Genomic DNA, 16,372 nt, shown 5'->3' with positions numbered 1-16,372 from the left:
AAAGCACTTGTTTGAATTTTCTTACCTATTTGGTTCTTGGCATTTTTTCTTCTCCTGAGTTTTGCATGCTGTAACAGAGAGACTGCTTTCTACATCAGAATTAGGGTGTGACCTGTGGGATTTTCCTGGAATATCTGCCCTGCCTGGGGCCACCAGAAATCCTGCCTTCAGCTCTCTGCCAAGCTAGCACATAAAGAATCAGAGGAGCTCTAGAACTTGTCAAGGGGGATTTGAATTCAGCAACTTTCGTCTCCTTCTTCCCAGGGCAAGGTGCTAAGAGAGGTGGGTAGAGAGAGAGGGTGACAGCAGAGACCATGCACAGTGAGGTCACAGGGAAAGTTGTTCTAACCTGAGGACTGTGACAGCCATCACCACCTCACCGAGATGATGCCCTCCCAGCTCTGCCTACTCCTCCCCCTCCCCCCTGCTGTCCTTCCTTCCCTTCCATTCTTCCTGAGCCTTTATAAAGTTAAGTCAAACCACTAACTCCCCCAGATGCCCCAACTCACCCACCCCAGTTCTCAAATCACCCTGAAAAACTCAATGTGTGTCTTTCTCTGACCTTTTTGCAATGCATATGACAACACACGTATCTTTGTTTTTTGTTATACTGCTTTGTTTTGTTCTATAAAGTGGAATCAATGTGTGCATTGTTCTATGCCCTTTTTCTTGCTTAAAAATGTGCAATATACAGACTCTTCTGTCAGTCAATACCCATTTACAACATGATGCCTATCCCCCTCCCCTGTGTTTAACCCATAGAAGAAGAGAAGGCTGGTTCCTGACCCCACCCTCCCCACCCTGGCTGGTGAAACTCTGCCCTGCTCTTGATGTCGCTGCTGACTGACCTTTGTCTGCCCTCTCTGCCTGCTCCTTATTCTGTTTAGGTCGCTCTGATTATTTTAATATCAGGTTCAGAAATAATGACAGACAGGTGCATGGATAAAATGCAATTACTGTATGAGGCTGAGGTTTTTATTTGTTTGTTTTATTGAAAAGCCATCCTTCCCAGGTTTAGAGTGCTTGCTAGGTTGCATTTTATTTTTGGCAAAAGTAAACCCAGTGAATTTTCAGGATTGGTCGCTTCTGTTTCACCACAGGTTTCTATTCAGTGAGGTTTAGTTTCGAAATATTCAAATGGAAATGATAGGGCCAAATCTGTAAAACTCAACAGATGCAGAAGCACATCAGAATTCTAGGGTGGCCCTTCAGTGAATCCCACACTTGTCTTTTTTTTTTTTTTTTTTTTTTTTNAGCGGGAACCGGTCTCCACATGGGATCCGAACCCTCGGCGGGAGCGCCACCGTGCTCCCAGACGGCGCACTTTCCAGTGCGCCACCGGGCCGGCCAGGGACTCTCTCTTGAAGCTAGTGCCAGAATATTCTTTTGTTTTCAAATGTCACTTACTCATTTCTTTTTTTCTGACCGAAAAAAAAAAAAAGAAAAGAAACAATAACACGATGGATTTGTATTCTGCAGGGAAAATATGGTTCCAGTTCCCATTTCCAGCCCTTATATAAAGCACTTGTTTGAATTTTCTTACCTATTTGGTTCTTGGCATTTTTTCTTCTCCTGAGTTCTGCATGCTGTAACAGAGAGACTGCTTTCTACATCAGAATTAGGGTGTGACCTGTGGGATTTTCCTGGAATATCTGCCCTACCTGGGGCCACCAGAAATCCTGCCTTCAGCTCTCTGCCAAGCTAGCACATAAAGAATCAGAGGAGCTCTAGAACTTGTCAAGGGGGATTTGAATTCAGCAACTTTCGTCTCCTTCTTCCCAGGGCAAGGTGCTAAGAGAGGTGGGTAGAGAGAGAGGGTGACAGCAGAGACCATGCACAGTGAGGTCACAGGGAAAGTTGTTCTAACCTGAGGACTGTGACAGCCATCACCACCTCACCGAGATGATGCCCTCCCAGCTCTGCCTACTCCTCCCCCTCCCCCCTGCTGTCCTTCCTTCCCTTCCATTCTTCCTGAGCCTTTATAAAGTTAAGTCAAACCACTAACTCCCCCAGATGCCCCAACTCACCCACCCCAGTTCTCAAATCACCCTGAAAAACTCAATGTGTGTCTTTCTCTGACCTTTTTGCAATGCATATGACAACACACGTATCTTTGTTTTTTGTTATACTGCTTTGTTTTGTTCTATAAAGTGGAATCAATGTGTGCATTGTTCTATGCCCTTTTTCTTGCTTAAAAATGTGCAATATACAGACTCTTCTGTCAGTCAATACCCATTTACAACATGATGCCTATCCCCCTCCCCTGTGTTTAACCCATAGAAGAAGAGAAGGCTGGTTCCTGACCCCACCCTCCCCACCCTGGCTGGTCATTTTTTTTTTTTTTTTTTTTTTTTTTATCAAAGGGCTCTATTTGATCATATTACTAGGTTGGAGTTAGCCAATAAAATCAGTAGTGTATTTTATCGGATTGGAAAATGAATGAAACGAAGAAAGGAAGGGAGGAAGGAAGGAAGAAAATAACATTGAGTGGAATTGTGGAGAAAACAGAAAGGTGTATTTTCACCACCTTGCTAGCTTGTAAAAGGTATTGAGGACTTTTTGTGTGAATATGGCCTGTGAGAATAGATTATTCTGTTAGTATGGAATAATTAAACACTGTTGTCTCATGACTTAGTAACCCTAGCCTCTAGAATAGATACTAAGATTAATTAATAAACGTTAATGTACTAGTCTGTCATTCTAAAACCATTGTTTTCCACCAGGTTTGTTACATCTGTAGCTTCTAATATTTGTGTTTTGTGAAAATAAGAACTTTAAGAGGAAAAGACCCTGTTCTGCTAGCAACAGGGCTGGCTTGGGTCCTTGTAGCTCAGTGGCCTCATTAACTACCATAGCTGCAAGGCAGTTCAGAGTCTGTGGGAAAGCTAGATGTGGGAAAGTTAGATGTGAGAGCTAGGACTTTGGCATTTTCTCAACCAAGTACAGATATTTTAATTTCTGAGCCAAACCCAATGTCACCTTAGAAGAGGTGTTTTCCAGGAAAGAGTAAAAGTTCAAGATTAAAACACAGTATGTGTGTTTGCATCTTCAGGAATTTGGGAGCAGACAATCTCCCTAAGTCCTGTAAGAGTGCATCTTCGTGTCACTAAGACACTTTGCTGTCAGGGCTCAGAATCTAATCAGAGCTTGCCTGCTAAGAGTTATGGGGTAGGTGGGGCAGGAGGAGGACAAGGATTAAGGAGTGTAGAGGATGAATTACTACTTTCTTAGCAGGTGCTCTTGCGGGGCAGCTGGGATTAAGATATAAGGGAAGATTTGTCAGAGACACTAGTTCGAAGACACTAGTTTCAGTTTTTATTCCTCCTTTGCCTTCCCTAGGAAGTGAAGACTTGTTTTTGATCTAATAAATAACACCAGAGGGCAGTGGTGCTAGTTGTAGATTATTTCTTCGAACTTTTGTGAAAATTTCAGAAAGAAAGAGCATATTCTTCCTCAAATGGGAGGGCTCTTGAATGCCAATTCAAATAGGAAGAAATGAAATTTCTCTATCCAGCCTGACTTACTGGAATTAAAACCAACAATGCAGATAAGGCACAGCTGGATACAAGACAGTTGGTTAGTGGCACTCACTGTTATGATGGGATTCTAGGGCACTTTCTCAGTTTAACTGTGGCCCTTCTGTTTGTCATTCTCCTGTTCTTCTTTAGGGACTAAATATGCATTAAAAACCTCCATGAACCTGCTGTTGTCACACAACATTTTAATGTATTAATATTTAATATAATACCTTTTAGTGTTTTTTCCATAAAGTCTTTTGGAGGAGGAGGATAACTAGTTACTATTTTCTTAAAAAACCTAGAGGAATTGTTGTGCAAATCTGAATATGACTTTTTTGAAAGTGAGAATGAAAGGTCTTCTTCTTGATGGGAACTCTGCAGAGTCTCTTGGCGACCAGGTTATCACATGGCAAGAGCAGGCTAAACAAGAGAGAGCTAAGCTGCTCACTCACTCTCCTTGTAAAGCCATCAGAACCACACCCATTACTCCATGAATGGATCAATCCATTTGCAAGGGCACAGTCCTCACAATCTAATCACCTGTTGAAAGCCTCACCTTTCAAATACTGTAATTGGATTTCTCACCCTCTTAACACTGTTACAAATGAGGGTCAAGTTTCCAATACATGAATTTGGGGGGGATACATGTAACCCACAGCAAAGGCCAACTATATGTGAGACACTGTTAAAGGCAACAGACATCAGCTTATAAGAAGGTGGAGCTTATATTCTAGAGGCAGGGGCAAGGGCAGACTTTAAAGCAGTACAACAAATCAGTAGTGATGAGAGCCATGAAGAAAATATAGCAGGGTGGTGAGGGGGTTATTTTGGATGGGTGCTTAGAGAAAGTAGTTTGCATGTGGCAACTTGAAAAGTAGGAAGGAACTGGGCACATGAAGATCAAGGGGAGGAGCATTCTAAACAAATGGAACAATGAGTGCAAAATTCCTGATGTGGAAACAAGCCTGATGTGTTTGAGAAAGCCACTGTGGCTGGGGCAGAGCGGATAAGGAGAGAGGAAGGGGTGCAGTCAGCAAGGTGGCCAGCGCTGGATCTGACAGGACCTTGTAGAGAAGGTTCTCGTTTTATTCTGAGAGAGATGAAGACTTCAGAAAATTCTGATCAGAGGAGGAATGTGATCTGGGTACCTTCTGAAAAGATAGTCCATTCCTGGCATGTATTTTAGGGGTAGGGAGGACAAGAGTGGAAGCTCATGGTTAAGAGGTTGTTTAGGAGGTGCCTTGGGTTGAATGTCCCCCCAAAACTTAGCCCCCACTGTGACTATTAAGAGGGTGGGAAATCCTATTATGGTAATTGAAAGGTGGAGCCTTGAAGAGTTGATTGGACTGTAGGACCCTGCAGTAGTGAATGGATTACAAATGGTGGTCAGGGGCGTGGTTCTGAAGGTTTAAAAAGGAGAGTGCATGAAGAGATCTCTCTCTCTCTCTGCTCTGCTATCTACTGCCATTGAGACCCCAGCCATCACTGTTGCCACCACCAAGGCCTTCACCAGCTGTGTTCCCTGGACTTTGGACTTCCCAGCCTCAGCAACTATAAGCAATAAATATTGTTTTCTTTATAAATAACCCAGTTTCAGGTATTTATGTTATAAGCAACAGAAACTGACTAATAGAGGAGGTGTAGAAGTTATTTATTGCTGTGTAACAAATTACCCCAACACCTAGCAACCTAAAATGACAATATACATTTATTATCTCACTTAATGTCAGGAATTTAGGAGCAACTTAGCTGTGTGATTCTGGCTCAGTCTCTCATGAGGTTGCAGTCAAGATGTTGGCTTGAGATAGAGTGATCGAAAGTCTTGACTGGTCCTTACAAGATGGCTTGCTCAGGTGGCTGCTAGCAGAAGGCCTCCATTCCTTGCTACCTGGATCTTTCCATAGGATCACTTGAATGTCATAACATGGCAGCTGGCTTTCCCCCAGAGTAAGTGATCCAAGAGAAAGCAAGGTAGAAGCCACAATGCTTTTTTATGACCAAGCCTGGGAAGTAACACATTATCATTTCTGCAATTTCCTATTGCAGGCCAGTCCTATTCATTGTGGGTATGAATATTAGGAGGTGAGAATTATTGGTAGCCATATTGGAGGCTGGATACCATGGATGGCTTTTATAGCAGTTGTCCAATGGGAGATCATGGTGGCCAGGCAAGAGTTGCCCAGCAAAATTATACTCCTAAAATATATATGCATCTGGCAACACATCTGAGTAGAGATTTTCCTGTCATGGGCTACTTGGTAGCCTGTTATTTGGAGATCAGTCCACAGAACTAAAAAAATTCCAATTATAACCCATTGTTAGACTCTTGAGGTGTTTTAGCCACATTGTAAATTAACAGTTTACTTGGCTTCATTTGACACATCTCTGATTATGATAAGTGACAAAATGATACAAACTGTGTGTTTCTCAATAGTTTAAATAATATCCCAGTCTCTTGAGCAGGTGGGAGGAAAGATGAATACACTTCTATTACATTTGTATTTTATATAACACCTAATTGCTCCCAAATTGTCCACTGGTTTTGTTGTTTGAATAAGTTTAATTTATCTCTTGCTGAGCCATGCTCAATAAGCTGTCATTCTTAAAGTCACTTAATGGGAATATGCTTTAAGAGCAAGTAAATCAGTGAGATGCCACTGGCCCTGGAACTTGTCTTGTCAGTGTAGTTATGGAAACACAAGGTAGACTGGTGTCTTTCAGCAATCACAGAGGAATGATCTGTCAGAGGGGAGAATTAATTTAACAGAGTGTAGGTGAAAATCACTCTATTTAATTAGGGGAGTTGTCTGTAGCTCCAAATTAGTTTCTCTGGTGATTATTTCATAGCTTTCTTTTGTTTTAGACAAATGATAGAAACCCAAACCCAAATCCTTGGAGAAGCTGCCTTTAGAAAGAAAAAAAAAAGTGTCAGCAACAATGACCATGGCTAGTTGACCCAGGAGGATTTGTTACCTTAATATTGTGCAAAAATTCATGGCTTTGGTGGCAAAGACTAAACTGAATGCTGTTATGCTGTTGATTGTCAGATTTTAAGAATAGTTGCAAGATTTGGATGAATTTACTTTTTCCATTTCTGACTCAGAGCAAAAATATTCCTTCTTTTTTTCTCAAATGTATCACTGTTTTGAAAGAATGGTTTTTATTGTTTAAATTCAGACCTCTTTTCTATCCATTGATAACACAGTGAAGGAATAAATAGCATAGATCTTAAATTTAAAAGAAAATCCTGGGTCACAGCACTTGGCGCAGAACCAGACACTGTTGTTTCTGAGGTCGTTTTGAATAGAGTAATGTCCTTCAGCTGTGAGCCTTACATAAATCCTCCCCTGATCACGCAGCTCTCCCCTTCATCATCAAGTCAACGTGTTTATGTTGTATTTAGTGCCCGTGAGTGATGAAGAGGAGGGAGCTGTTCTTTTTGACAGCTCTGGCAAGGCGGCTGCAGACCCCTTTGACACGTCTTCTGGGTCCGTGCAGCTCATCGCAATAAAACCCACAGCCCTCCCTGTGGCGCACCCCACCGCGGACAGGAGTCAGGAGTCATCGGCAGTCCTCAACGGTGAGGTGAGCACCCAAGGACCCAGGGCGGGGAGGGAGTCCAGCCAGGCTGCAGCAGAATGAATCAGGATGCAGGTCACCCACCACGAGTTTGTGGGGTACTTTTTTCAGAGCATTTTCTACTGTCATTAGAAAGCCCAAAGGAAACTTTTTAAAAACTGTGGTTATGAAGAGAATCATCAGAAGTTCTACTCCCCTCACACACACAGACTCTGCCTTTCTTGATAACTCTCCTACACTGTCCATTATGGGGTGTCGTTTGTAGTGGGGATGGGAAGGGCTTGAATTGAGAGGGAACTGGTGAAGATATTGTCATATGGACAGGGATGTGGCCCTCTATATAAGCTCTGAAATGGCATTTATTTGAATTGTCCTTTGGGCAAGCTTGAAACATGCCATTGGCTGTTTCCAGGAGGATATCAATGGACATAATGATGTTAGTCAACTTTTGTGAGAGTCTGAAAAAAAATACATAACCTGTGCCGGAGAGTGATGATTTCATCAAAGAAAATTAGATAGATAGATAGATAGATAGATAGATAGATAGATAGATAGATAGATAGGGGAAGTTTAGAGGGAGAGTAAGAAGTCAGGTAAAAATGATCTGCCATCCCTCCATCTTCTGCAGCAGAATGGTCAGTGGGCTGAAGATGTTTTGTGATGATTTCATCAAAGAAAATTAGATAGATAGATAGATAGATAGATAGATAGATAGATAGGGGAAGTTTAGAGGGAGAGCAAGAAGTCAGGTAAAAATGATCTGCCATCCCTCCATCTTCTGCAGCAGAATGGTCAGTGGGCTGAAGATGTTTATGAACCTTTAGGAACATGCATATGGAACCCGCTTGTGAATTACACATGTGCACAAGCACATGCACACACACATACACTCTTATGTTTTCTACTGTCTTTCAACACCTGTCTGTCAGGTTGGTTGTTCATTTCATCTGTTTATACCCTGCTATTGTTACTGCAACAGGTGGGAGATTTTTAAAGTTTTCAAGTCTTTTTCCCACCACACCTCAAGGAACATGTCTCAGCCCTGTGCAACTGGGTGTCATAAATGTGCATCAAGGGCTTATCCTTATCCACCATCCAGGCCACTTTTAAAAGCATTTTACAGACCTGATTCAGGAAGCTCTTCTTGTTTTCTGGGCAGGAAGACCGAGCTGACCTGAAGATGTGATGGGTTGAGATCTATTAGTTTTTTTTAAATGACTGGTTGTAGACTTAGCACTTCTGTTCCAACCTCCTCATTTTTTTAGACAAAAAAACTGAAGCCGGAGGGGTCAAGTGGCTTGCTCAAAGTCACGCTGCAGGTTATGGTGACAGCCATGATGCTCAGATCCCTGGACTCCCTGTCCAGTGCTCCTTCCCTCTCTTTAACTACAGCTCCTCAGTGAAAAACAGCATTGTGCTGAAGAGAGTATGGACTCTCAAGCCATGTTGTAAGGGTTTGAATGCCAGCTCTTCTACTTACTATCTGGGTGGCCTTAGAGAGGTTAGTTAATTTCTCCATGCCTCAGCATCTCCATTCATAATATAGGGCTGCTATGAGGCTCAACTTGGTTAATACATGCAAAGCACTTAGAACAATGCCTAGCACACAGTAAGCACTTTATTATTATCATGAATTAGACAACCAGTGAGAAGGGAATCATCGATCATGTACTTTACACCCTTTGGCTCTGTAATTTGAAAACCTGATGTCTTCTCAAAACCAATCACAGCCACTGAATCTTTCCTTGGGCTCAATTCTGTCACCAGACAAGCAAGCCCAGCGATGAGAAGCCTCTGGGGTTGACACTAATGCACTGATAACTGCTCCTGATTAGGGCCCTCTGCCCAGTATGGACCCACATAATGCTGTCATGCCTGGATCTTTTCATCCCAGCTTAATGATATGAATGTCATAGAGACAGATTCCAAATCTGGGATAGATTAAACTTACCACTCCCTTTTCCTCCCAGGCCTATCGCCCTGTCACAGAAGGAGAACGGATGAGCATTTTCTTCGTCCAAAAATGGATCCTTGCTACATTTTCATAGTTAAAGGAATGGACCTTGCTGGCATTTGGGTTGGGAGAGAGCCCCTGAACTGTTCTCTCTAATTTGCTGCTTTGTGGAGCTTGATGCAGATTGTTTACAATTTTCTTTTCTTATGGGTGACTGGTTTAAGTTTAAATTTTCCTGTTATGATATACAGGAAATTCTTTTAAAAGTTATTTAAAAAAAAACAATAGCAACATAGAAAGTTTGGAAATGTGGGTGTAACATACTCATCATTTGTTATTTATTTAGCATAGTCGTGTACTTGTATCTTTAACAGGTCAGAAATTACGTTAGCCCTGCTCCTGTCTGAAAGATCAGACTGACTCTGCCCTATAGAGCAGGACCTGGTTGGCATTAGTAGCTGTAGAAGGCTTCAAAATTACCTATCTCTCAAGAAAGACACAGATTTATAAAAATATGGTCTCATATGCAGGTTGATAGTGTGGAGAGGCCTTGGAAGCAGGGTGTCTGCTCCCCCTTCCTACTCCATTCATCCCAACTCAACCTCTTCAGGAGCTGGTTATCTTATCCAGCTGGGCACCAGCTAAATGGCCAGGAGAGGCCATTGGGTTCCTCAGGGCTGGAGCTGGAGTCAGGGCACCGAGAACTAGCTGGGCTGCCAAGTCAGAGGCTCCCACACAGAGGAACCAAAAGACTGTAGGCAGAACTAAGGCCAATGCCACAAAACTAAGAGCATAGAGTCAGGCCTAGGCCTGAGCAGAGTTGGGGCAGACTAGGGGGAAGGAGGCCCTGCTGGAAACTCTCCACACTACGTGTGTGGCCCACTGTTGTAGGCTGGGCTTGGAAGGACACAGGTGGGTCCAGCTGGCTCAAAGGGCCAGAGGTTAAGCCTAGGATGGCTTTTCTAGGAGTTATGACCTAGTGAAAGTCTCTCACCTGTCAGCCGTGCTAGGCCAGGTGTGGGCCTAAGACCCTCTCTCCCCTCAGGTGAATAAAGCCCTGAAGCAGAAGTCAGACATCGAGCACTATCGGAACAAGCTGCGCCTCAAGGCCAAGAGGAAGGGATATTACGACTTCCCCCCAGTGGAGGTGAACAAGGGTCTGACCGAAAGAAAAAAGATGTATGAGAAATCCCAAAAGGAAATAGAGCATGTTTTGGATCCAGACCCAGAACTGTGTGCTCCATTCGCCGAGTCTAAAAACAGGTGCAGTCTCTGAGGGATTCTCTAAATGTGGCTGTCTCATTGGTGGGATGAGGGCAGAGGAGGCCTTGGCAATATAGTGCTGGGCCCTTGATCTGGTTCCTTAGGACTGTGATCTTTGCAGGCCACTGATCTGATCATGCTGGTCCGTGCAAGCAGGTGCTCCATAATGAGTCTGGAAGAGAATAAAATTAAAGCCATTTAAAAAAATACTTAGTTAAGATCCCCTTACCGGTCATCTTTAAAAAAAAAAAAATACTTAGGCAAACAACCATAATTGTCCTTTAGCTTAATGATATTTTCAACCCAGTAGTTGTTTCAGAGCTGGGTGAAGATATAATTATCATCTTCCTAGTTATGCAACTTCCAGACCAAGGGACATTGTATTTTTCAATTATTTTAGTGTTTCTTACATAAGAGAAGCAAATTTTATGCCTCACCTTTGCATTCAGCCTCAGTACTTACTGCACAGCTACTCAGAACTCCATGCTGGTTCATCTATTCATTCACAGATTTGCTCAACTTTTTCAACATTTATTGTCACCTGCTATGTAGTAGGCGCCATTCAAGATGCTGAATGTTGTCATGGTCACCTGTCATGTGTGCTTTTTCTCATTCATTCATTCATTCATTCAATTCCTTCAACATTTTATGGTGAACAAGATAGCCCGATTGCTGCTCTTTTTTTTTTTTTTTTTTTGTCTTTTTTTTTGTGACTGGTAAGGGGATCGCAACCCACCGGCCATCTCTATATAGGATCCGAACCCGCGGCGGGAGCGCTGCTGCGCACCCAATCACCGCACTCTCCCGAGTGCGCCACGGGGCCGGCCCCCGATTGCTGCTCTTGAACTTAAGGTCTGATGGGAGAGAAAGATGATCACCCTAAAAGTTTGCTAATCACAAATGTGATGGGTGTTTGAGTGGAGGTGCTATAACAGTCTGAAAGTGGAGCCTGGCCTAGTGAGGAAGGGCTAGGCCAGGTGATTTGAATTGGCATCTGTCACAGTCTGTTTTGTGCTGCTGTAACAGAATACCCGAGACTGGGTAATTTATAAGGACAGAAATATATTTTCTCACAGTCCTGGATGTTGGGAAGTCCAAGATCAAGGCACTGGCATCTTGCATGGGTCTTCTTGCTGCATCACCACATGGTGGAAGGTGGAAGGGCAAAGAGGGCAAGTGGGGGCCAAATTCACCTTTTTATAATGGTGTTAATCCCACCTATGAGGTTGGAGGCCTCATGGCCCTATCACCTCCCAAGGGTCTCACCTCCTAACACCATCACAATGGCAACCAAATTTCAACATGAGTTTTGGAGGGAAGCATTCAAACCATAGCAGCATCCTTCTGAGCTTTGTTGCTAAATGAGCAGAGTGACCTCACATACTAGAAGAGGTGGAAGTTAGCAGAGCCAAGCATGTCCACCCTTCTTCCTTTCCTACCTACCCAGCGTTTTGGTGATTTGAGACCACCTTCTTTCAATACACATTCTCCTTAGTGACTGCCCCTGGCTTTGAGCATGCTGCTACTCCAGCCTGCCACAGAGCCATGGCAGATGCATTCTCCACAGACTGGGAGCAGTAGGGCAGTTCCTGGCCTTAGAGGGTATTTATTAAAAGCAAAAATGACTATGTGACAGGCTTGGATCGAAGCCACAAAATCACACTAGGAGGTGGGGCTAAATCTCACGAATTGAACCAGCATACTTTATTTTTGATAAAGAAAAGAGAGAATTCTAAACCAGTGTTTAATTTGCCATGTTTCTGATTAGGCTTGGTTGGTATGACCAGCTATTGATATAAAATCACACTGTGACAGAATTCACAATGCATGTATCACCATGTTAATAACTGTTAAAAAAAAAAAAAGAAGAAAATATATGGATTTTATAGGGAGACCAATGGCTTTTTTAGCTTCTATTTTGCACTTTGAGACTTTTTACTTCAGTGGGCTTTTATAGACTGGGGTGAGAGCAGTTTTTTTGCAGTTTCCTGCTGACACTCAGGGAAAACGAGTCTAAGATCATGTACAAATACAAGGAACTTAGCTTGGAAGTTATTTAAGAAATAAAATTTTCAGTTAAGGCTTTTTTTTTTTATGAAAGAGAATGAACAAAGAATGAGCAAAACTTGTTTCTGGAGAGATGCATCTCTATTGCCTGGCATAGGTTCAGGTCAGATTCTTAAGGCCCTTTGATGGCCTGCTGGTGCTGTGCATATGTAGTTAATTCTCAGTAAACGTCTGCTGAAGAAATGATTTCATGATTCTAAAGCAAAAAATTAAAAATTTGTTTTTGATTACTTAAGGGGAAAAGATGGATAGCCACAAACTGGGTGATCTGGGAATAGGAGTGGAGATAGGATCAGCAAGAGATGGGATGGGAGAGAAAGACTAACAGAAAAATAAGAGGGACAGAATCTCGGTAAGCTCAGAGGTGTTATTCTTGACACACTCTGCTGTTGACTCCAGAGGCTGCCTGCTGTTTACCTGTCATCACAGGTTGGGGTTATCTGTTAATTGCTATTCACAGTACCCCTCTCTAGAGCTTCTGGTGGCCTAACCACAGCAGGCCACAAGAGAGGGAGTTATTTTGTAGTCCAGAGGTAGCATCAGTAATCAGAATTTTACTCTAAGACCTAAATTAAATCCAATTTTAAAAAGTGTGGATTCCAAATGTTGATTCATCACTAAATCTTTTAAAACAGTTTTCACAGCTCTTTTTTTTAAATTAGGACACCCCATTTTTATGTTATAAATTCCTATCCAGAGAGACAAAGTGTGTACTAGAACTGAGGCAGACGCTGTCAGCAGACCCTGGCTAGCCCCTCAGCTCTCTCTGCACAGGCAGAAGCATTCTACTTACCACAGGCATCTATGACTCTGCCTTTTCTCAGCAGCCACCAACCAGAAGTGTCAGGTAGTTAATGCATCATGGAGCATCCTCCGTTGATGACAGATGGGAATTGGTGGATAAATACCTCCGGCAAGGGAACTCCGAGGTGTAAGCTACACTGTTGTAATAACCGTGTTTTCTAGTTTCTGTATTTGATGATTTGACATCTGGGGCCTTGCTGACGCCAGAGAAACTGCCACTCCCAGAGCTACCCAATTCCTAGTTATAGTAAAGGACTCACTGCAGACACACCTTTCATATGCAAACCAACCAATCCAGAGCCCATACCCCATCTGCCTCCTTTATAGAGCTCTCACATGCTGGGACACTGTCCACCTGCCCTAATCACCCCAGGGCAGGTACCAGGTAACTAGAGACATCCTTTATGCCCCAGAGCCTGCCAAAATATTCAAACTGTCCAATGCTAAGCCTGCTCACCATGCCTTGCCCATTCCTTCCCACAGAAACTACATACAATCAAGCCTTTGTCCACTGTTTCTCCTCATTCCCTCTGCCTCCTTACTGACCCTGGTGTTTCCTCGTGCAAGCTCCCTGTGGCATGGCCTGTCCCCTCCTCTTGGGATCTGTGAGTAGAACAAGCTGTCTTTTCAATGGCAGTCATCTCCTGATTTGTTGGCCTTGCCATACCCAAGTAATATTAAAACCTACATTTAAAAATAACTGTCTCCCACACTTCTCCAGTGAGTTTGAGCCCCTATTGCCCAAAACTCTAATCTTCTCCTTATCATACTCTTTACTGGATTCCTTCCCTCCTCTGTTTCATTTCCCCACTCCCCAGCTGGTGCTTTCTGGAACCACTTCTCAAATAAACCACTTGCACTCAAATCACTGTAGAGCCTGCTGCTGGGGAACCCAGCCTAAAGCAATAACATATAAAAACAAAGTTGCTGTGGTGAAAGCTGGGCCTCTTCCTCCTTTTCAGTGGTTCCAGGCCATCTGTGCAGAACCCCAGGGTTCCATAGAACACAATTTGAAAATTACTTTCTTAAACCGTACTGGGATTTAAAAGGCCCTAAAAATCCAAGTAAAACTTATTATTATCCACCCAGCAAGATTTTTAGAGGTAAAACAACTTACTTCTCAAGTTTGCATGTTTAAAATTTTATTAACTTTTAAAAAATATACCAAAATACCAACAACAGATGAATGCACCAAGTGGAACTCCATTTGATTAAAAAAAGTACTTTCTCTACCTGAGGGCCTGATTTCTTTCTGAGTAGATGCTCACACATCAGGCGTACATTGGTGGTCTGGTCAATTGAGATCCATGTTAAACAGCAGCCTTTGAGCTGTGTATGGTAATAGAATGTTGTCTCTGAGGGAGAGGCAGACTGGCGTACACTCTAGTGTCTAAGCTTTTACCCACATTCATCGTTCCTGAAAGGGCTTACACAATCTCACTATTGTATTTCTGATACTTACAAAATAACCTACTTAAATGTCAATTGCTAATCCTAGTATTTACTCTGCCACCACCCTTATTAGTAAATCTTTTCTAAATGGGCTAATTGGCAATCTCAAAACAGTTGTGCAGTCTGCTTTTTCAAAAAATGATTTGTAATTAGGTCAAGGATGAGAATTCTTTGGGGTCTGCCTTAAAGTGTGAATCACTCAGAGTAGATGCTATTTTACATGCTTACTGAGATTGTGCTCCCTTCCTCTAGTTGCAGATAACTATAGGGCACAGTTATAATAGGTTGTAAGCCGCTGTATTAGTTGGGATCTTTTTGGTTGCAAATGATGGAAACCCAGCACTAACTGGTTAAATAAAAGGGGAATGTGTTACTGAGCACTATGGAAAGGCCAAGGCTTCAGCATAACTGGATCTAGGGGGTCATACAAGGTCTCTGATGTTTGATCTTGCTCTCTCTTCACTCTTTGCTGGCCCCATTTTCAGGTAGGCTCTTACCTCATGGTGGCAAACTGGCTGCCCACAACTCCAAGCTTCTATTCTCTCCTCTTAGAAACCTCCATGCCAAGTGAATGCCCTTTTCCTAGTGTCCTAGCAAAAGCCCTGAGACTCAGTCTCATTGGACCAACTTAGATGATGTGGTCATGGGGATGTGACTCTGTGATTGGTCCAGCCTGAGTCACATGCCTAACCCTGGAGGAAAAGTAGCCCCCAAGGAATGTCATGATGCTCTTACCAAAAGAAGGTTATCGCCAGGCAAGCAAAGACCACAGATGCTCTCTAAACAGGTATCAGCTCCTCATAGTGAAGGAGTAGATCTCATAGCGTCTGCTTTATTCCTAAGCCTAAATGCAAAGGTAATACTTTGCCTTGGAGTTCTAATGTCTGTTCTAGACTGTGTGTGACAGTTTTGACTAACTTGTTGCATGTTCATGAAAAAGTATATATGCCTGCCTGGTTTCTGGCTTCCCACGTGGTCACAGAGAATAAATAACGCAACCTCTTCACCTTCAACCCGTGGATAGCTAGAATCCTAGAACCCAGACATAAAATAGGTAGTGTCTGAGGAGTTCACTGAAGATAGGTGGTGTGGAAAGGCAAATTATTTACAGAGACACTTGTTGTTGGATGAAAGGGAAGTTTTATCTCTTCATCACTTTGCAGGATCACATGAAAATCACTTGTCTCCTTTGGGCCTCACTCCCCACTGGTAAAAGTTGCCTTTTGCAGAAGAAAAGCAGAGCCACAATTCTTACTATATTGCTGTCTCTTTCCCATGCCTCAAAAAGATTCCTCTAATGACAAATGGAAACAAGACAGTGGTGACAAATACATGAATTTTTTAGAGAGGTAGTTGAATGGAGCCTCTGAACATACTACTCTCTGGGCCTGAAATGCTCCGTGCCCAGATCAGCATGTGATTGGCTTCATTTAGGACTCAGCTGAAATGTCACCTCCCCAGAGAGGCCTTCCCTGACCATCCTATCTAAAGTCATCCCCCATCCTAGTCACCTTCTGTTACAGCTCCTTGTTTTTGTGATAGCACTTATCACTCTGAAATTATCCTGTTAATTGTCTGTCTCCCTTATGAGGCTGTAAGCTCTGAGAGAGCAGGGGCCATGTGTGTCTTGTTCATCATGGATGTTCATCATCTTCCACAGTGCCTAGTACATAGTTGGCACTCAGGAAAGGAAGGAAAGAAGGATGGATGGATGGATGGATGGATGGATGGATGG

General features: G+C 43.0%; 1 protein-coding gene across 1 annotated transcript in view; it reads left to right on the top strand.

Moving 5' to 3' along the window:
* KIAA1549L (KIAA1549-like ortholog) overlaps nucleotides 1-16,372 on the top strand; it is a 113,799-nt gene that overhangs the window by 55,252 nt on the left and 42,175 nt on the right. Inside the window, exons 14-15 of the mRNA XM_008588100.1 lie at nucleotides 6,922-7,103; nucleotides 10,097-10,314. Of these exons, the coding sequence (XP_008586322.1) occupies nucleotides 6,922-7,103; nucleotides 10,097-10,314 (400 nt within the window). The remainder of the gene's footprint in view (nucleotides 1-6,921; nucleotides 7,104-10,096; nucleotides 10,315-16,372) is intronic.

This window comes from Galeopterus variegatus, unplaced genomic scaffold (genome assembly GCF_000696425.1).
Source record: "Galeopterus variegatus unplaced genomic scaffold, G_variegatus-3.0.2 Scaffold121, whole genome shotgun sequence".
Taxonomy (NCBI): Eukaryota; Metazoa; Chordata; class Mammalia; order Dermoptera; family Cynocephalidae; genus Galeopterus; species Galeopterus variegatus.
Note: the sequence above shows the minus strand (reverse complement) of the source record. Positions and strands in the feature narration are given on the sequence as shown.